Source organism: Notolepis coatsorum (assembly GCF_963971535.1).
Source record: "Notolepis coatsorum genome assembly, chromosome: 2".
Taxonomy (NCBI): domain Eukaryota; kingdom Metazoa; phylum Chordata; class Actinopteri; order Aulopiformes; family Paralepididae; genus Notolepis; species Notolepis coatsorum.
Genome location: NC_140166.1, coordinates 178,920,563 through 178,943,363, shown reverse-complemented (window position 1 = coordinate 178,943,363; position 22,801 = coordinate 178,920,563). Strand labels below are relative to the sequence as shown.

General features: G+C 44.4%; 1 protein-coding gene across 16 annotated transcripts in view; it reads left to right on the top strand.

Moving 5' to 3' along the window:
- The window catches only part of fryl (furry homolog, like), a 182,873-nt gene that overhangs the window by 156,929 nt on the left and 3,143 nt on the right, over window positions 1-22,801 (top strand). For 13 of the 16 annotated variants that reach the window (XM_084307769.1, XM_084307770.1, XM_084307765.1 and 10 more), the window contains 6 exons: window positions 5,290-5,497; window positions 9,107-9,256; window positions 9,620-9,718; window positions 16,937-17,005; window positions 19,175-19,192; window positions 20,962-21,072. In XM_084307769.1, the coding sequence (XP_084163895.1) occupies window positions 5,290-5,497; window positions 9,107-9,256; window positions 9,620-9,718; window positions 16,937-17,005; window positions 19,175-19,192; window positions 20,962-21,072 (655 nt within the window). The remainder of the gene's footprint in view (window positions 1-5,289; window positions 5,498-9,106; window positions 9,257-9,619; window positions 9,719-16,936; window positions 17,006-19,174; window positions 19,193-20,961; window positions 21,073-22,801) is intronic. The other 3 variants (XM_084307777.1, XM_084307773.1, XM_084307771.1) reach the window with 1 other exon arrangement.

Sequence of the window (22,801 nt, the reverse complement as noted above, 5' to 3'; positions counted from 1 at the left end):
GTGTATTCTTTCGCCGGTTAAGGTTAGGCATGGTTAAGGTTAGGCATTGTTTCAGAGTTGGTTAAGGTTAGAACGGTTAAGTTTAGGCGCTGTTAAGGAGCTGGTTAAGGTTAGAGTTTGTCTTAGAGAATGGCAATATTCTTTCTATGGTTAAGGTTAGGCATGGTTAAGGTTAAGGTTAGGCATCGTTTCGGAGTTGGTTAAGGTTAGAACGGTTAAGTTTAGGCGCTGTTAAGGAGCTGGTTAAGGTTAGAGTTTGTCTTAGAGACAGCCTATTTCCGCACTGCCGCTCTCCCGCGTTGCCGCGGTCACATGGTCAAATTGTCACATTCTTGCACTGCTCCGCTGTTAAAAAGCAACACGCGTCCAGGTGAGGAGAGCAGAGCCTTCAGAGCTTTCAAACAGGGCCATGTCCAGGTGAGGAGAGCAGAGCCTTCAGAGCTTTCAAACAGGGCCATGTCCAGGTGAGGAGAGCAGAGAGCCTTCAGAGCTTTCAAACAGGGTCATGTCCAGGTGAGGAGAGCAGAGAGCCTTCAGAGCTTTCAACGGGGCCATGTCCAGGTGAGGAGAGCAGAGAGCCTTCAGAGCTTTCAAACAGGGCCATGTCCAGGTGAGGAGAGCAGAGCCTTCAGAGCTTTCAAACGGGGCCATGTCCAGGTGAGGAGAGCAGAGAGCCTTCAGAGCTTTCAAACAGGGCCATGTCCAGGTTAGGAGAGCAGAGAGCCTTCAGAGCTTTCAACGGGGCCGGGCCATTTAACCAAGTTTCAATTTCAGTTACCATTTTGTCGTTGCACAATCGTGGACACAAGATAATCGAGATAAAACTATCATTGTCCCTGCATGCCTGGTTGCTTGCATTTTGTCATGTGTGGTAAACGCAGCACACCCCCCCCCCCCTTTACACGGCAGCACATTTGTGTTGAAAGTAACCGGTCATGTTAGTAACTAGTGTTGACTGCTGGGGGAGGGTGGGAGTATAATAACACGCACATACAGACCTGGCAACCAGTCATTCTTTTATCAACAAGAGAATTGTTAGACGAGGTTTTCATAAGCCAAAACAAAATGCTTCCCTAATCACTGACCTGTGGGAAGCAGGAGAATCAATAGCAATATGCATCGTGTCTTAAAGAAGTGATGTTAGTTTCCTTTGAGTTCTAAAGGTTGGAGCAAAGAGTGTAATGTATGTAATGAAGATGGCACTCAGCTGGTTGTCCTCACTGACGACTCAACGCACGTCATTCACGTCATTTGTGAAACTGACAAGTGCATTAGCAAATAATCAACTGCTTAAATATTAGGAATCAATATTTCAATATTGTAAATAAACGTTTTCTCAATTTGATTTGAAAACTAGCCAAATCATTAGTCTAGCTTAGCATCGTTGTCTCGTCATCAGTAAGTAAAAAATATCCTTTTATAAAAGATCTGCTGAATGACATTTTGAGTTTGAAATGTCGATATGTTTTCGAAGACCCTAAACATGGCAAATGTGTTGCTCAATCAAATAGGCCTCCTCTATTTTTACTGGTATAAGTAATTTTCAGTCTCACCCCATTCATTTCATAGTAGAGTCTCAGGTCTAGGGATGTCCCAAAAATGTCCAAAAAAAAATAAATAAAAAAATCAACAAACATGACCATGTTCATGTCTTAAACTCATACTGAGGCCATAGTATCCAGCTGCAGAACGGCAGACTAGCCACACTCTCAGGCCCAAATAAATATTTTTTTTTCTTTTTTTTATCCCAATTTCTCACATTACATTCACCCTGAAATGTTGACGTTATCCAGGTGAAAAGTTAACTTCATTCAAGCGAGGCATTGCAATCCTTGACATAAATCATTTGATGTATAATTAAATCAAAGGAAATGCGTTTGGGTCTGAGAGTGTGGCTGGTCTGCCGTTCTGCAGCTGGATACTATTGGTTTGTTTTGGCAAAATTCTTCTGCTCTTGTGTGACAAATTAATTAATGATGATATGCAATTTAAAACCAAAACTAAGGCCTCAGTATGAGTTTAAGACGTGAACATGGTCATGTTTGTTGAAAAAAAAAAAAAAAAAAATATTATTTTTATCGTATCGGGAAAGATCGTATCGGTAGATACTCAAAATCACATGATCGGGATCGGATCGGGAGCAAAAAAACTTGATCGGGACATCCCTACCCAGGTCTGCTTATTGAAGTAGCTATAGGGATAGTTGCATATCGGTTCCCCCCCGTCTCTGGTTGGAGCTCACACACTTACTCGCTAAAAGTAACTAGTAACTAAACTAAAGTAACTAAAGACCCCCCTAAAGAGGTCCTGCATTATTACTCGCTAAAAGTAGTCCACCAAACATAATGTGACTCATAAGTCATCAATTCTGTGTCTAGTTTCCATAACTGAAATTGAACACTCGTCATCTTCAATTTTGAAATTAAAATCAAAATCGTTGCACCCCTACATCTTATCTTCGGTTGTCTGTACGTGACTGTCCTTTTAATATACAGTAAGTAACATAATGTAATTGGCATTAATGGTCTAGAGTGTACCATAAGTCTACTGGTACAGCTTTTAATTCTAACTACTATCTACTGTTCCATCAGAATAATCTAATTTGGTTTGATAGAAAGCCTATATCTGCTGCTGTGTCACTCTGTGTGGGCGGTTTTATGGGCACGTCTGATTCTGGTAATGCGTATCTGTGTGTGGCTAGCTTGGCCTCTGTGAAATGAAGTCGACTTTTGAGCTCCTATGATGGGTGAGCTCATCGTTGGCACCGCTCCCATCTGGGCCGTCTCTGAAGGTGGGGCTCCACTCTTTGGTTTCTGTGTGGGTTGGATCTGAGTGGGTATAGGGGGTTGGATCTGAGTGGGTATAGGGGGTTGCTATTGCTGGCCACACCTCAGGCTCTGCCAACAGAGGTCTGGAGAAATCCACAGTGTGGTGTGGCCAGCAATAGCAACCCCTCCCCTAGAATCCAACTCACACATGAGACCAAATGAAAAGAATAATGTAGTAAACAAAGCACAGCACCAAGAGGGACTCCTTTGCCAGGAGCTCTCTGTTTACAGCCGCATTACAGATTCTACCTTTTAAAGAGTTTGGATGTGTGATATCATTATATATACCGTAAAACTTAAATTAGAAGCCCCATATAGACACTTGTCCCTTTTGTGCCGGGTGTGGCTAGTTAAAGGGCCGGGTGTGGCTAGTTAAAGGGCCGGGTGTGGCTAGTTAAAGGGCCGGGTGTGGCTAGTTAAAGGGCCGGGTGTGGCTAGTTAAAGGGCCGGGTGTGGCTAGTTAAAGGGCCGGGTGTGGCTAGTTAAAGGGCCGGGTGTGGCTAGTTAAAGGGCCGGGTGTGGCTAGTTAAAGGCTGGTCTCCTAAGAAATTGGGTCTACAGTAATAGTTTATCTGGTTGCCATTTTAATTTTGTTATTATTACTTTCCTTCAGTCGCTGATCGCCATGGCGGCACAAAGTATGACCTGAAATTCTGGACACTGTCCAGTGCTGAAGGTCAGACTCTGCACAGCAGAGCTGCTGAGTGTGTGTGTGGGCTGGGTGCTAGACTGGCAACTGAAAACATTTCTTATTACATTTACTAGCGTCGTCTCTCAGAGTGAGATCAAATTAAGGATTTGTAATTGATATGTAATTGCTATGTTATTCGTTATAATATAACACATTTTTATACAAGGATGCTATGTTATTCGTTATAATATAACACATCTTTATACAAGGAATATTCACGCTGGTTTAAATAAACCATTTGATAGTATTTTCTATCTTGGCTGTCCAAAAGATGTTTGAAAAGAATTAAAGGTCTGTCCCATATAGACGACATCTGTCCCAAGTTCAGTGATTGGAGTAAATATAAGCCGGGCTATTAAAGTTTTGCGGTGTGTGTATATATATATTTCTTTTTTTGTTAACGCCTCCTGGAATATGTGACTTAACTCAATAACTCTCGAGCACATTCCAACACTTATCTCAATAACTCATACACATTCCAACACTTTTTACCTCAATAAACACATTCCAACACTTAACTCAATAACTCTCAAACCCAATGAGTTTGTACAAGACAGTCACAATTGCAATATCTGTCAAATAAAAATAAACAGGAAAAAAAGAATTGCAGTACGATATTTTGTCCATATCATGCAGCCCTACCAATTAGTCTGAACTCAACCCCATCACTCAAGACCCCGCACAAACAGACATTCAGGGCAGGGTCATAGTTCAAAACATCCCAGCTCTTAACCTGAAAAGACAGCTCCTTGACAAAGCAAGAAGAAGAAGTGTTTTTTCTTCATACCCAGGGAACAAAACTGAGTTCTCAGAGGCGGAAGAATCAATTATGTAACATTCCTTTTGAACCTGGCTCACTCTCGCTCACTCCACCTCCTGCTGCACGATTCAAGGTCTTTCATATATACCCACGTCTGGCTTGATTGATGGCTTGTGTGATTGGTTGCACTCCCAGCGATGATTCCTCTGAGCACTGTGGGTCTCTACGGACCGGTCCATATCTTATATTATATCATATTATATTAGTGTGTGTGTGGTTAAGGATATGTGTGTGAGAGAGCGAGAGAAAGGGGGAAGCCTGAAAGAGAGGCACTTGGCAACACTGTCCCAGTGTGAGGTTGGGGCCTTGCTCGGTGTTGGAGCAGTGCTGTGCGCGTGTGTGTGTGTGTATGCTGGGCTCAGATGGAACCCTCTGCAGTCCTGGGTAGGACGAGTGTGCAGTGCGCTAGTGTGCAGTTAGCATTTGCAGCAGCACTGCCGGCGTGCCAGCGCTGCAGACAACCAGGAGAGCAAGGAGAGCGATAAGGAGAGGGAGAGAGAGAGTGAGGGAGAGAGAGAGAGAGGGGCGCTAGTTAAGGTGAGGATGAGGACAGAGACCGTGTCCTCCACGGAGCTCGGCAGCACAGGCTTAAAATATTTCTACACAGTCTGCTTCTTCAGGCTCTTTGGTCCCACAGGCCTGTGAGTATCTGCATGCGTGAGTCAGAGAGAGAGAGAGAGAGAGAGCTGCTTGTATGATGCTAAAATGCTAATGGCTCCATATGTTGTTCTTGTGCTAGAGCACTGCAGCAGATTAGAGCTGTGGGGAAAAAGACACTGCAGCAAAAATCCTCTGCAGTGAAAAGAGGGAGAGAGGAGTGATGGAGAGAGAGTGAGGGTTGTTTACCAACAGATCCCGGACATGTGCGTGTGTTTACTGTTTACACTTGCCTGCCCGCCGGTACAGAATCGGGTGACAGCGGCCCGTGTCGCTCGTCTTTTGTTTTCCAGTCAGGATGAAGGTGACGGCGACTGTTTTCCAGAGATCCAGGCCTCTCCGCCCCCTTCTCCCTTCCTCTCTGCCATCCTGGCAGCATTCCAGCCCGTTGCCTATGACGACGAGGAGGATGCCTGGCGTTGCCATGTCAACCAGATGTTGTCTGACACCGACGGCTCCTCGGCTGTTTACACTTTCCACGTGTTCTCCCGGCTCTTTCAGGTGAGAGGGGGAGTGTGTCTGTGGGGGCTTCTGTGATGCAGTATATAACGTAACTGTGGGGAAATGTATGGATCGACAACCCTGTGTTAAAGGAACAGTTCACTTTGTTTTAAAGAGCCCTTCTGATTTCTCACAAGCTGGAAACCATTGTTTAAAAAAACACTGGCACCAGAGCCATGATTTTGGAAATATTGGAAGTAGAAATCGTTAGCATTTATTAGCAATGCTAGTGAAAGTCAATGAGGTACATTAGCATGTCTCTGAAAAATTACATGTAGCCCCTAACGTACAACATTGTTAACTACATAGAATTCTTCAGAGATATTCTAATGAACCCCGTTAACTTTAACTACCATTGCTAACAAAATGTTAACAATTTCTACTTCCTCTTTCGCAAACCAACACTGGTACAAGTGCCTTTTTTGGATGGATTGAAAGTAAATGGCTCCCAGTTTGTGACAAATTAAATGGGCTTGCGGCTTCTTAAGCAATCTCCTTCTCCAAAACCTTGCAAAATTAATAGTATGACATTTATCAGTCAGTTGGTCATTTTCGACACCTTTCATATTGTGGAAGAACGTTTCAAACACTGTCCTTCCAAGTTTCCCTAAAAGGGAATGTGGGCCTAGTTAGCGTTCCTCATTGAAACCATTTTGTTGTTGTTGTTCTGCAACCTTGTACTTTGGGTGCCGGCCAGAAATCCGGAAAATGACTGTGGATTGCCAACTATATTTAACATGGATAAGTTCCCCTTCTTTGCAGGGCTATAACTTTTTAAATCATATTGCTAGATTGCCATTATTAGGGCCCATTCAAAGTCCTATATGTATTGTTCAGGGTGAAGCAACGTTAAACTTTTTCATTCACATATTCATACTAAAGTATGGTCTAATGTATAAGTATGTTTTCATCTCTTTCTGCAGCTTTCTCCAGAACGTGATCTATAGCCCCAAATGCATTATATTGATGATGCAATACAGCTTGATGGCAATCGGCGCGATATAAAAAATTCCAACTAGACGTACTTCTAGAAGTTACTACACGTCATCTGATGTTGACCGGATGGGCGAGGGGCCGTTTATAATTCCGTGGGCAGCGTTATACCAATCATCTAATGTGGGTCAAATGTTGATCATAGCAGTTAGAATCGAAGACGGTAATACTACACGCTAAAACTCACCCCAGTCTCCTCGCGCCGTTGGGCGATCAGCGTAGAGTAGAAATTTTACCATTATGGGATGTCGATTTACCCGGTCCATTTCCAGGTTGTATAATGGTATATACGTCCAAATCATGTTGTTTATCGAGTTATTGGCAATGGATCGCTACGTATTGTGACGAGCCAGAGTGCCGGGAGCCAAACCGAGTACCCGGAAGTAATATGGCCGACCAGCACAACCTCCACAGCACTTCCTGTTTGGCGATTGCGCCGATCGGCCACCAGATGGCGCTCCTGAACCGCCAGAGAGCTCAGTGGGTCCTCCTGGTGGATCTCAGGCCAGCGGAGGGGAAATATGAATCCGATCACAGATTTTTGAAATATTGATATTAAAGACGCTGTAAAGCGTCCTTCGGCAACTTGAGCATGGCCGGGAAGGACGCTGTAACACGTCTTCTGGCAGTTAAAGTGTTAACTCTTTCTCTGCCACGCTGGGAACAGGATCTGACTATGTGTTGCCACGCATTAAACCAATGGAGTCGCTCACCTTGTTTGCAGGGCTATAACTATTTAAATAGTATAGCTATATATGCAATACTATGGAGTATCTATCGTTCAAGATGTGAAAAAGGAATATTTTTTCCATCCATACATTATCCTTTTATACTGTGGTGAATATAAGTGTGTTTTTAGAGTGGTCTGGGGTAATTCCTGTAAGGCTAGTAATGGCCCCCGACGCATATTGTACTTAATCCATTGGCATTTCGTCCCTATACACGCTACAATAAAAAATTCAAATGCATATGATCGGTATATTATGTTCCATCATGTATGCATGAAAGGGGGGGGGGTCGTTTATGATTAATTGATTGTCAATAACGGCATTCGTTAGTACAACAGCATACGCTGATCAGGGCGTTGGCTATGAAAACAATGGACAACCAAGCTGAAATTGACGTTAAATTATTCTTACCTGTGGCCAATGATGATCCAAAAAGAATATTCCAATTATTTGATTGCCATCTGCTAGATCGTATGTCCATTTGGCCCACGCCATAACCCCCACAGTATAATGAATCCGCCGTCGGATTGACGATTCAATGCGATCGAGTGAAGATTTTGATCCATGTTACAAGATAACTCCGCCCGGATGACTTTCAGTGACGGACAGCCCCATACACAGAGAACGGGAGTGCAACATCGGCTGCATACCACCAGGTGGCGGTATTGGACCGTTGCCATCTCAGACACATTGCCACACAGTCCCACAACTTACCGGGATGAATTATGAATGGAAATGGCGAATAAACGAAATAACGATCCAATAACGAGTATGCTCGTTGTTGGCGCCCAACGATTGGCGGGCTATAACGAGTTAACTCGTTTTTGGCGGGGAATGAGTTAACAGCATATTCACTGGTGTTTTTGTTTTACAACCTTGTGTATCACAGGGCATTAACACATTGTGCGCCATAAATGGCGTAAGTCGTTATTGCCCGCCATGCGTTGAACGCCAACAACGGCGTAAATAGTTTTTGGGATCAATATTTCATTTTTTCGCCATGGCATTCATAATTCATCCAGCCTACCTCCGGACTGCAGCGGCACCCTGTCTTGAGATTGCAACGCCTCAATACCGCCGCCTGGTGGATGGATCTGGCGAAAACCGGAAGTGCCGATTGGTGCATCGAGGAAATCCCTCCGGCAGTCATATCTTGTTACGTGGGTCCAGACAAACACTCGAGTGCATTTGGATCGCTTTCGAAACGCAATAATCAATATGATTTCGGCGTTTATTGCGCCATACAAACCGGAAATGGATCAAGGAGATCGACGTCAAATAATTGGGATCTTTTTCCTCCAGTCTCATCGGCGAGCGGTAAGAGGACACTAACGTTATTTTCAGCCCGATTGTCCATTTCTTTGTTTGCAATCAGTCTGATCAATGTATCAACCCATACTAAATAAAGCCGTTACTGACCATCAAGGAATTATAAACGACCCCCCCCCCCCTTCCTTCATGCATGATGAAGCATAATGTATACCGATCATATACATTTGAATTTTTTTTTATAGCGTTTATAGGAATAAAACGCCAATCGATAATCTATCATGCGTCAGGGCCTATAACTAGCGTTTTTGGAATTACAGCAGAAAAGCTTAAAAACATACTTTTATTCTCGACGGTATTAACACAACAATGTATGAATGAAAAAATATAACGTTCCCACATCCGGAACGATAGATAATCGATGTTGAATGGGCCATAGTAATGCAGATATAGCTATAATATTTAAAAAGTTATAGCCCTGCAAAGAAGGTAAACATCTCCATAGGCTTACAGCGGTGGCAGACTGGGTATAATGATGGGCACAATGCCCGGCGCCCAATGTGTTAATAGAAAGACAATGGAACAGTAGACAATTTAAAACTATTGTTGCTTATTACAGAGTATTCAGAAGAAGTTTGGCTCCATCACACATTCTTCTGTGCGCTTCCTGGGGGACAGGCTACAGCGTATGGGCAATCAGTTCCTAAGCTCCCTAGAGGTCATGACCTCCCGCTCCCAGTGCCCCACTGTGCTGCTCGATGCTGAGACGGTGAGTTTTTTTTTAATATACTGTACATATATATATATGTTTTGTGCATCGTTGCCTCTAAAAACCTCTTTGCTAAATTAATAATCTTGGATACATTTTGTGTATTCATTCCTGAAATGTTTTCATATTTTTTACAGCACTCTGAGCTGCATTTCACGTGTGAAACAATATGTATTTACAATATGTATATTATTATTATCGGTATGACTATTCACAATTAGACTTCCTGAAACTACAAACGCTGCATGTTATGCAGATGGTATAATATACGTGTTGTTGTACTGTAGTAGACGTTTCCATGTTTCCTTGGACTGTGTAGTCTGCCTCTTGTGGGTTAATGTGTGTCTTGTCTCGTTGTTGTAGCTGGTCTCGTGTGGACTGCTGGAGACCCTGAAGTTCAGTGTGCTGGAGCTGCAGGAGCACTTGGACACCTACAACGGCAAGAGAGAAGCAGCAGAGCAGGTAAGCTTCCCATCAATACACCTGTCCTGCCCCCGCTTAATTAGTTAACCCTTTGTAGTGTGGTAGTGAAAGGGTTAACCTTATGCAGTGTGGCAGTGAAAGCGTTAACCCTTTGTAGTGTGGTAGTGAAAGGGTTAACGTTCTGTAGTGTGGCAGTGAAAGTGTTAACCCTTTGTAGTGTGGTAGTGAAAGCGTTAACCCGTTTTAGTGGTAGTGAAAGGATTAACCCGTTTTAGTGTGGTAGTGAAAGGGTTAACCTTCTGTACTGTGGTGGTGAAAGGGTTCACCTTCTGTACTGTGGTGGTGAAAGGGTTAACCAACATTGTATTTATTGGGTAGTCTACTAATACTAACTCCCCTTTAGTATTGTGTTTATGTATCCAGTAGAGCAGAGGGGGACACAGGGTAGTTATCCAGTAGAACAGAGAGGGATACAGGGTAGTTATCCAGTAGAACAGAGAGGGATACAGGGTAGTTATCCAGTAGAACAGAGAGGGACACAGGGTAGTTATCCAGTAGAGCAGAGAGGGTTACAGGGTAGTTATCCAGTAGAACAGAGAGGGATACAGGGTAGTTATCCAGTAGAGCAGAGAGGGATACAGGGTAGTTATCCAGTAGAACAGAGAGGGATACAGGGTAGTTATCCAGTAGAGCAGAGAGGGACACAGGGTAGTTATCCAGTAGAACAGAGAGGGATACAGGGTAGTTATCCAGTAGAACAGAGAGGGATACAGGGTAGTTATCCAGTAGAACAGAGGGATACAGGGTAGTTATCCAGTAGAGCAGAGAGGGACACAGGGTAGTTATCCAGTAGAACAGAGAGGGATACAGGGTAGTTATCCAGTAGAGCAGAGAGGGATACATGGTAGTTATCCAGTAGAACAGAGAGGGACACAGGGTAGTTATCCAGTAGAACAGAGAGGGACACAGGGTAGTTATCCAGTAGAACAGAGAGGGACACAGGGTAGTTATCCAGTAGAGCAGAGAGGGATACAGGGTAGTTATCCAGTAGAACAGAGAGGGACACAGGGTAGTTATCCAGTAGAACAGAGAGGGATACAGGGTAGTTATCCAGTAGAACAGAGAGGGATACAGGGTAGTTATCCAGTAGAACAGAGAGGGATACAGGGTAGTTATCCAGTAGAGCAGAGAGGGACACGGGGTAGTTATCCAGTAGAACAGAGAGGTATACGGGGTAGTTATCCAGTAGAGCAGAGAGGGACACAGGGTAGTTATCCAGTAGAACAGAGAGGGATACAGGGTAGTTATCCAGTAGAGCAGAGAGGGATACAGGGTAGTTATCCAGTAGAACAGAGAGGGACACAGGGTAGTTATCCAGTAGAACAGAGAGGGACACAGGGTAGTTATCCAGTAGAACAGAGAGGGACACAGGGTAGTTATCCAGTAGAACAGAGAGGGATACAGGGTAGTTATCCAGTAGAGCAGAGAGGGATACAGGGTAGTTATCCAGTAGAGCAGAGAGGGATACAGGGTAGTTATCCAGTTGGAGAGTAGAGAGGGATACAGGGTAGTTATCCAGTTGGAGAGTAGAGAGGGACACAGGGTAGTTATCCAGTAGAGTAGAGAGGGATACAGGGTAGTTATCCAGTAGAACAGAGAGGGACACAGGGTAGTTATCCAGTAGAGTAGAGAGGGATACAGGGTAGTTATCCAGTAGAACAGAGAGGGACACAGGGTAGTTATCCAGTAGAGTAGAGAGGGATACAGGGTAGTTATCCAGTAGAACAGAGGGGGACACAGGGTAGTTATCCAGTAGAACAGAGGGGGACACAGGGTAGTTATCCAGTAGAACAGAGGGGGACACAGGGTAGTTATCCAGTAGAACAGAGGGGGACACAGGGTAGTTATCCAGTAGAACAGAGAGGGACACAGGGTAGTTATCCAGTAGAACAGAGAGGGACACAGGGTAGTTATCCAGTAGAACAGAGAGGGACACAGGGTAGTTATCCAGTAGAACAGAGAGGGACACAGGGTAGGGGAGACGCTAGAGTAGCGTTGCCAGACCTATTGACGCACTATATTTCATCCATGTGCCGATGCAGGATAATGGTCTCCATTATCTTTGCTCAAAAGGGGAACAACTTCAGGGTTGTTTCCAGGGGTGTAAAGTACGAGTAATTGTACTTCGTTACAATACTTAAGTACTGTTTTTGGGGATTTGTACTTTACTTGAGTATTATTAGGTTTGTATACTTTTTTTTTATACTTTTCAGAGAAAAAAAACATACTTTTTACTCCTTACATTTAAATTGCAGACCTTCAAAGTACAAATCTCGCAGGTCCAACCATTTTAATTCGTATATTTGTTTCTCTGGCCGAACTAATGTTAACGTTATTAATCCTGCGGCCGCACTTTATTTAAAAACAGCCAATCAAATCCCCATCAAGGGAAAATGTACCTGCCCATACCCATGCTGATTGGTCCTTGTGCAAGTCTAGAAAGCGGGGATCTTTGATTAAACACCTTGTTAGATTTGGATCAATCAGCCAGTACCTCTCCATCGTTGTCGTTGTCTAGTTTCTGCGTTGCATTTATTTCTCTCTGTTTTCTCATACTGGCTGTACAATCTTTGTCATTCCCCTTTAATGCAATCTGTAACCATAAGTATTCGACACTGGACAGCGTAGTACCTTTTTTGGAATTGTTGTTTATTACATAAACAAAAGCCTCAGATGTTACCCCTTTCGTATTGTCCTTGAAAAGTCTTTGATGGAACACTAAATTCATTATTCTATCGTCTCTTCTGCTGTTTAGTCCAATGGTGGCTGAGGCCTTGTCGTTAGCCAAAACCCTTCTCCCGTTAGCCGAAGCTAATGATGTGTCATCTCCCCTTCCCTACCGGCGAGGGTGAGGGAGGGATGAAAGTCTCTAATCCACGTCCACTCGCGTCAGCTTCGTGTCTAGATCTAACTTACACCCGGAAGGAAACTCACATTTATAATATTCATCATCATCATCTCGGCATATCAATGACAGGCTCCGCCCCTCTTCTTGTTGTCATGTGACGCGCTGTCATGGCAACTGCTGTTCACTCTTAAACGTCTGTTTCTAGTGGTGTCACTCTCTCTCTGACCATTCTGCCTGCTCGCAGTCCTTATCAGTTATGTGCTGAACCGACCTCGGCATGCACTGGGCTCTATCTTAGTTTGCTGCTAAACACAGTGACTCTCTCACCGCCTCCACCACCACATCTACCTCTCTGACCTGGCCCCTTTAGATGCTGTCATCTCCCCAATATATACATTATATACATTGAAAAAACCTCGACATCCTTCAACCTGCTATCGGAAGAATAGACGGTCAGCGTGACAAGCTACAGAAGATGGCCACAAACGATAGTACGAATGATGAAGAGGATGAAACGGTCGTTGTGGACGGACAAGACGAGCATCCATGGCCCTATCTCCATGAAAGGTTTTTACTTTTACTTTTTAGTACTTAAGTACATTTAAAAGTAGAAACTTTTTTACTTTGACTCAAGTGTGTTTTTAGCCAGATACTCAGACTTTTACTTGAGTACGATTTTGAGACGGTACCCATACTTTCACTTAAGTATAATTTCTGGGTACTTTTTACACCGCTGGTTGTTTCTGGTTATTGGTTATTTCTCAAACCAATCACAATCGTCAATAATGCACTTTGCAAAGTTGTGTCGGGCGAGTAATGTTTTGTCAAAGGTTTTCCATCATGAAAGTGTAGCTTGCTAGCTTAAAGGCTTACGATTTAAAATACTTTATGCATCCTGCAAGGGGAAACTTGAGTGCCACCATACGTGTACGACAGGACAATAGAAACGGACGGGACAATGGAAGAAGCAATATACGTATCAAGGCAGTACAGAAGGAGCACAGCACCATAATACATAATGTAACAACAATACGACTACTAGAATATGTTAGTGGTTGTAGATGACCTCAACAACTACCTCAACATTATTCACCAACATTACCACAATCCTCAGTACATCCTCCATCATCGCCATCAACGAACAGTGACCGTCAACGACAATGTTCATTAGAGAAACTTCACTGCACGGCTCTAGTGGGAATTGATCCCGGGTCAGCAGGGGTACATGTGCGGGAGAGAAAGCTCCGGTTGGAATTGATCCCAGGTCAGCAGGGGTAAATGTGCCAAAGAGAAGGCTCTGGTTGGAATTGATCCCAGGTCAGCAGGGGTAAATGTGCCAAAGACGAGGCTCTGGTTGGAATTGATCCCAGGTCAGTAGGGGTGCATGTGGTGGAGGTTTTAACTGGGGTTCGACTGCTTTATTGGTTTGCCGATTTTTAAATGTTTTTATTTGCAGCATTTTTTAAATATCGTCCTACCAACATTACCATCTTCCTCTAGCTGGATCCGTTTCATTCCATTGATACCATGTCATGCTAGTTTACTCAGAAAGAGGATAATAATAGTCCAAAATTCACAGATATTTCGAAGGGAAAAGATTCTGCAGTCTAGAAACAAAAGAATCACAAAGACCTAATCAACAAGAGAAAGTTGTCATTCAACTTCAAGCAGGCTATCGGCTAAGTTGGGCTAAATCATAGACAATGGAATGTTTGACTGCACTCCGTCTCTTTAATGTATCATTAAACTCTCTTGGAGAGTTATTTATTAACTACTCTTTAATGTATCAAACTCTCTTGGAGAGTTATTTATTAACTACTATGTCTATTTCAAATTTCCATTCAGTTTGCTCAAATCAAATTTATTTGTAAGGCCCGACAACACACGTTAATGTCCCCATGGGCTGGACACGTCTTCTTTAAACAAGTCAAGAAGAGACATCACAATAAGTCAAGAACAAAACAAGAACACCATAAAGTCAAAAAAAAATTAAATAAATGCAACACTCCCAGACATACCCCACGCGAAGGTAAGGAAAAACTCACTAAAACCTAGCAATAGGAAAAAATACACCACAGGCAATGTGGAGGAGAGAAACCTTAGAAGGGCCATTCAAGGGGGGATCTCCCTTCTTAGATGTCGGTGATAGTAGTGTTGCAGTAAAACAGGCAAACAGTTGGTAAGCATGCACTCGTATGCGTAGTGAAACACATAAGTGCATGCGATAGCAACTGAACATTTAGAAATATTAAGGATAGAGCTGATAGCGGATCTATTTGAGGCAAAGGGGCAGCGCAGAGAGGGTCGCATCCTCCCAGTCTTCATCACAGGATGTCCAACACTCCGAGACAGCCACTCGCAGGGAGACAGAGAGACGGGACAGGCATTAGACAGTTTGCGTGATTGTGATGGGCGGACATAGCAATAGATACAAGTGGTAAGCATATATGTGAATAGAATAGATACCGGTATGTCGTTTATTTAGGATCCCCATTAGCTTTTGCACTTGACAAAAGCTATTCTAAAGTAGTAAGCATATTATGTGAATGGATTCTAGAAGTACTTAACCCAGCAATGAACTCCACATCTAAACCACGTTGACAGAAGACGGTAAGAAGCTGATCCATGGCCTCGGTGGTGCACGTAGAACAGTCACTGCAATCTTGGCCAAGACCCCGAGACATCCACCACCTTGGTCAGCACTACGAGACAACCACTCAGAGAGATGCGTTGTCTCGCATATGCATACATGGTGACAGAATCATAGTATATAAGAAAATTGTGAAATTGAGTAATAGATAGAACTACTGCAAGCGTATGGATACAGGATGAGATGCAAGACAATAGCTCAGGGCCGTATGCCCCGGGGGGCAGGAGAAGCCACTCAGAAGGTTCAGCACTGCAGGCCAGACAGATGGCGGTATGAAGCTGTTCCATGGGACCGGCCTAGCTCAAAGTCGAGTGCCCAGCCCACAGTGAACTCCATGCACTTTTAAATGTATTGTTCAAATGAGATATTACCCCTTATTAACCATATGTTGACACAAACCTTTACTGCAATTGATTATCGCCCTCCTTTATTTACTAATTATTGGTATCAGCCCTGAAAACCCCATATCAGTCTAACTCTAGTCTTAAAGGAACGCACCAACATTATGGGAAAATTAACTTATCCATCTTCTCTAGAGTCTGGCAAGAAGATGGATATACCAGTTTCCTCTCTGTGTTCAGTACGAAGCTGTCTGGCTGCAAGCTAACCTAGCTTAGCACAATGAATGGAAGTGGACAGCATCGGTTAGCCTAAGCGTTGGCCAACTAACACCTCTCCCGGAGTTTAAGCTAGGCTACCGGTACTAAATATTTTTGTCTGACTCTGGAGAAGATGGTAGGTGAATTTCCCATAATGTTGGCGTTTTCCTTTTAACCACCTCACCATCTATGGGCACAACATAATATATCATTAAATCATAGTGCTGTGTGTACTGTACTCAGAGGTGTGTGTACTGTGGTGTGTGTACTGTACTCAGTGGTGTGTATGTGCGTGTACTGTATTGTGCGCTGTACTCTGTGGTGTGTGTGTGTGTGCTATACTCAGTGGTGTGTGTATGTGCGCTGTGCTCCAAGGGGCCATCTCTTAATGGCCTCATCACAGGGGATGTACTGTCAGCTTAGGAAGCTACAGTTACAGTTAAACTGTCCCATACCCCCCCACCTCCGCCACAGGGAGGAGCAGACTAAAGACGACGTGGAGACAAAGAGCCGCTGCTTCAGAAGATAAATGGCTCATCGCCGCAGAGAGGATCTAGCCGCTGTTAGTGGTCTACGTGGCCCGCGACATCCCCTGCTGTACGGCTAAAAATATCTCCTCTGCGCTACTAAATGAGTTATAGAGGGGCTGGGCAGGAGGCACAGGGAGGGGCTGGCCAGGAGGCAAGGGGAGGGGCGGATAGAGGGATAAGAGGGCTGGGCAGGAGGTATGGAGGGGGGAGGGGGCTGTAAAGTGGACAGATGTGATTGCAGGGGGTTCTGGGATGCAGGGGCGCTAATTGAATGAGACAGCCTCAGTCCCGGGAGGCTTGAATGCCACCCCCTCTGCTCAGGAACAGACCTCCTTTAATTCGCTAAGTACAACACTTTTATTAAATCTACCCCCCCCCCCCCCCCCCAACCCTTATTATACACACATGTACATGTAGGGAATATATGCACATGCATCACTTCTGGTACCAAACTCGTAATTATCACTATTTCCCCTTTCTTCTCTTGCTCTCTCTCTCTCTGTCTCTGTCTCTCGCTCTCTCTCTGTCTCTCTCTCTCTCTCTCTCCACCCCTCCCTCTCCTCGCTACAGTGGCTGGAGAACTGCCGGAAGACGTTTGGTGACAAAGACGGTAGCCAACGACCCAACACTCAGGCCCAGGTATGACTCAACATCTCAAGATGTCACGATGACTATGGAATAATGCTTGAGCCTGCTGCTCATCAGAACCAACCCCTTTAGTCTTTTTGGACAGTCAGAAAAGATCCATTAGGTCCAATAGGAATTTTGGGGATCTTTTTGCACCGTATGAAAATCTTGAAATACTTTTGGCCTAATGGTAGGTGTATGTCACCAAACTTTATTCATCATTACCAGGAACCGAGCCGAACAATGGAAATAATCAAATCTGCGAGAGGGAAGAGAGATAGATGAGCATTACAGTACACATAAAGAGGGGGAAGAGAGATGGATGAGCGTTTCAGTACACATAAAGAGGGGGAAGAGAGATGGATGAGCGTTACAGTACACACAAAGAGAGGGAAGAGAGATGGATGAGTGTTACAGTACACACAAAGAGAGGGAAGAGAGATGGATGAGCGTTTCAGTACACACAAAGAGGGGGAAGAGAGATGGATGAGAGCTACACACAAAGAGAGGGAAGAGAGATGGATGAGTGTTACAGTACACACAAAGAGAGGGAAGAGAGATGGATGAGCGTTTCAGTACACACAAAGAGGGGGAAGAGAGATGGATGAGTGTTACAGTACACACAAAGAGAGGGAAGAGAGATGGATGAGCGTTACTGTACACACAAAGAGAGGGAAGAGGGATGGATGAGCGTTACAGTACACAAAGAGAGGGAAGAGAGATGATGAGCATTACAGTACACACAAAGAGAGGGAAGAGAGATGGATGAGCGTTACAGTACACACAAAGAGGGGGAAGAGAGATGGATGAGCGTTACACACAAAGAGAGGGAAGAGAGATGGATGAGCGTTACAGTACACACAAAGAGAGGGAAGAGAGATGGATGAGCGTTACAGTACACACAAAGAGAGGGATGAGAGATGGATGAGCATTACAGTACACACAAAGACAGATGGGTTTTGTAGGTTTGCCACGTCATCCTCTCAGGCATGCGTCTGCCACTCTGTGCTCTGCTAACGTCGACGCTCTCTACTAGCTGGCCCTTCCTAGGATTGACCTATCTCAAACCCTGCCCTCTTTTCTTGATCCTCCAATCACCACCGTTGCTTCCCTTGGAGGATCAAGAAAAGAGGGCTGGTTTGAGAGGGGTCAATACAGCCTCCCTTCCTATCCCCTTCATTCTCTGATCCGGCGAGGATGAACTGAACAGAGGGTGGGACCATCTTGCAAAGGAGAATATATCATAGATTAAAGCTCTCTATTGTACTAGTTTTCTGTAAAGAGGTGATCACAGATTGAAGTTCTATTGTGCTCATTTTCTGTAAAAGAGGGGACACCTATGCATTAATGTTCAACCCAATATGGATTTTCCTTCAGTTGATGGTGATTACTGGTGAATTAAGGTAGTTGATGGCCCATAAATAAGACCAATTATTAAAGAGGTCAAGGGACCCCTTTGAATATTGCCATGGCCGTTCTTTTTCTGTAAAAATGTTGCTGCAATTTGTAGAAGAACCCCTTTTCCTGTGAGATCTCGTTTTTCATATGGTGCCGCTATTTTCGCTCTAGCCTTTAAATTGAGCCTGTGGGAGCCTGTGAAATATGGTCATGTCAGCGACCGATATCCAAGTTTTGATATTGCAGATAGCATTTTGTATCAGCCCAGTATATCGGTAAACTGATAAATCTGTCTATCCCTATTATTTATTGTTCTCTTACTCAACCCTCCCCTCTCTCTCTCTCTCTCTCTCTCTCTCTCTCTCTCTCTCTCTCTCTCTCTCTCTCACCCTACCCCCCTTCTATCCCTCTTACAGCCTACCCCCTCTTCTCTCTCTTTTAGTCTACCCCACCCCTTCTGTTACACTCTCTCTTTGGGTACATTCAGTTTTTCAACATCTGTGAATGTATGTTTCTGGTGCTGATATATCGGTCGATCCCTACTATTCATTACTCTTTTACTCCATCCTTCACTCTCTCTCTCTCTCTCTTCCTTTCTCTCCCTCCCTGTACGTCCTGTGTTTCAGCGTCTTAGTGAATGTATGTTGCTGGTACTGTAATGAAGGAGAGCGTCTTGTCTGGTGGCTGAGGCTCAGCTGCCGTGTTAAAGCTCACTAATTCTTGGTCTTTCTCTCTTCCTGTTTTTGTTTGTTGTTTTTGTGACCTGCTCACCTTCTTGCTTAGCAAATGGAGAATCTAGCAGTAAGTGGTTCTCGTATTCTAGACTCTTAATAATAATAATCACAACATCCGGAAAAACCCCACTGACCATTTCATCTTTCTCTTTATGTGTACCTGCGCTGCTGACAACCAAGGGCTGGGCTCTCCCACTCCACACCCTCTCCTCTTTCTTGACCTGTCATACTGTTATAACCTAGCTCAGCTCCCCCTACCCAATCATAATATATCAATTACTATTAGTTCCATCCTGTATAATCAACTTCCTAACCTCTCCGTCCTCCACACTGATTCTGTCTGCAGATAAGAGGATTTCTAAACTCTGAATGGGTTCAGGAAGTTCACTTCTTTTTGTGTGTATTCCAATCCAGCCAACTACATTTTGAAAACATAACAACCTCTCAACAATGACTGGTTGGCTGCCAATGAGATTGACAAAGTAGACAAAGCTACCAGGCACAATCTACTAGGCACAATCTCACAATATACCAGCCACAATCTTACCAGCCACAATCCTACCAGCCACAATCTTACCGTCACAATCCTACCAGCCACAATCCTACCAGCCACAATCCTACCAGCCACAATCCTACCAGTCACAATCTTACCAGCCACAACCACAACCCTACCGGCCACAATCCTACCAGCCACAATCCTACGAGCCACAACCTACCAGTCACAATCTCACAATCTACCAGGCACAATCTCACAATCTACCAGGCACAATCTCACAATCTACCAGGCACAATCTCACAATCTACCAGGCACAATCTACCAGGCACAATCTCACAATCAACCAGGCACAATCTCACAATCTACCAGGCACAATCTCACAATCTACCAGGCACAATCTCACAATCTACCAGGCACAATCTCACAATCTACCAGGCACAATCTCACAATCTACCAGGCACAATCTCACAATCAACCAGGCACAATCTCACAATCTACCAGGCACAATCTCACAATCTACCAGGCACAATCTCACAATCTACCAGGCACAATCTCACAATCTACCAGGCACAATCTCACAATCAACTAGGCACAATCTCACAATCTACCAGTCACAATTTACCAGCTACAATCTACCAATCGCAATCCTACTAGCCACAGCCAAAGATTTAACAGCATTTAGCTCGTGTCTGGTGCTGCTTCCAATCCATAACTGACTGTATATAACTAATTAACTATAGTGTTACCACTGATTCAAGGGGGGGTGTTGCCCTGGGTTATCAATAGGAGAGAAGGGATGGAGAGGGCCTTGTTGCTGCCATGTTTAGCCATGTCATTTACAAAATTAATTAATTTATTGTATTTCTATATATATACTGTATATATATACTGTATATATTTATTTTTTGTACTTAATTTTTGCATGTTACCACTCCATTCCCATATCTGTTGAGAGAAATTATTTCTCCTCCCCCTCATATTTTGCTGGATTAGGGTGAATTATCCCATTTCATCACCTGGTAGTTCCATATTCATCACTTGTTTTGTTCTATTCATCTGGTCGAGCTAAACCAGCTCCTAGTGGCCCCTGGAGTAGCGTGAACGGGGGTGACTGATGAGCTCCATGGTTAAGCCATAGACCCTCACCTCAGGCTCCGAGGCTGTGATTCGGATGACGCTCCTCCATCCTAGGCGTCATTAACCCTTTCATCTCCTCCTCCCCCGTCTCTAACCCAGGACACCAATCCGTCTGATCATGTAGAATGATGACAGTGCCAGACGTGTGGCAGCCTGGGTGCGTGACTCACTCTGGCTCTCTCTCTCTCTCTCTCTCTCTGTAGGAGTTGGAGCTGTGTCGACGGCTCTATAAGTTGCACTTTCAGCTGCTGCTCCTCTTCCAGGCCTACTGCAAGCTGATCAGCAGAGTGGACACCATCAAGAGAGAGGCAGAGGTGAGTCTGAACACCAGGCAGGAACTGGGGGGTCTGGGGAGTGCTTGAGATATGGATGGAGAAGTTGTGTAGGTGGGAAATGATGGGGGGGGGGGATTCTCTCTCTCCCTCTCACACACACCAATTTCTGTGTATGATTATGGCTTCTCTGGTTGATCATTTAATTGGGCTTCAGGTTTGGTCAGCAAAGCCAATAAGGCATTACCTTGCGATCAGGCACGTGCACACATTGAGCACCTGCCTTTTTGAGCCTCATAAAAAAAGTTTTTTTTTACCGTTACGCATATAGACTGCCCTTCCAACTGAAAAATGTCAGGATAGAATAAAAAAATTAGGTAAAGAGAGAGCGATGCCCCATATTCCATTGCAGTTTGCACGGCCTCCTCAGCGTGCCTCTCCACGGACCTATATATTTTATGCATAGCATGGGTGGTGATGATGATGATGATAGAAACCGCTGTGGCGCATACAGTTGAATGCTGGTATTGCACTCATTGAGGGACACGAAGAAGTCAAGATCGATGGGATTTGGGAATCTCGAATACAAATTGGGATTGGAATAAAAAATGCATTTATATTAAACAATGCAGAATATACAGCACTTCTTGGAGTCTGTAGGGTAAGCACTTATTCCCTCCCCCCTGAACATTTATGGAGGGCCTTTTAAGTCAGTGATAAAAGTGTCTTTCAAGGATAAGTGAGCTCCTGCACTGATTATTATAGTTCAATATTCAATATTTGATCACCAAAAACCCCCAAAAAGCATAAAAAGGGGGGCCCCCGCCCGAAAAGGGCCCTGCTTGCGATGCAGCTGGATTCTTGACAACAACCAACCTACACTGTAACAAACCACCTGGTGCGTCAGGTTAAACCTGGTGCAGTGGCAGCCTGCATCTCCCTCAGCAGCAAAAGCCAGCCCTGTAACAACAGACGTTTCTATTTGTATGCTAGACACAAACCCTCTTATTGCTCACACACTCATTTGTGTTTATTCAGCTCTGTTATTTCGTATAAGATACATTGTATTATGTTTTTTAATAGATTTATTTTTTTTATCCGCTTTTTCTCCTTTTTCTATTTTTTCTCTCATCCCAATTCCACTGTGCCAATTCTCCCCTCCCCTGTCTTGAATGTTGCTCGCATATGCCCCCCTCCGATACACGAGGAGGCAGCCTGTCACATCTTTTCACCTGCCAGCACGGACTCTCATTGGCGAGGTGTAACGTGTGGGAGGCTCACACTACCCCCGCCATTTCCTGTCTCTGCTGTGCAGGCGTCCCCAACCGACCTGTAGGAGTCGCTGTCCACAACGTCCAGATTACCACCCATCGACTTCCACCCGCTAACTGCCAATTGAGTTAGTATGACGGCTGGCCCAAGCCGGAGGCAACGCCGACAGCCGGAGTCGAACTCTGTGTCTCTTGCAATGTCCGCTGCGCCACCCAGCCGCCTTTTTTAATAGATATTTTGAAGGCATTTCATTTCAAGCAGGTCAATTATTTATTTTACGTGCACACGTTGTTTTTGTAACAAGCACTCAAGAGATGTCTAGTATCGGACTGGTGATCACACAGACTATCAGGCCCTCCGCTATCTGGGCCTCAAGGCTGATCCTGCGTCAGTCCAGCTCTGCTGTTCCTATGGCTCTGTAGGGGAACTTTAATCACATTAAACTACTCTATGGGATTGAATCATTTCTCACATGGAGAGATAGGGTCAACTATTCCAC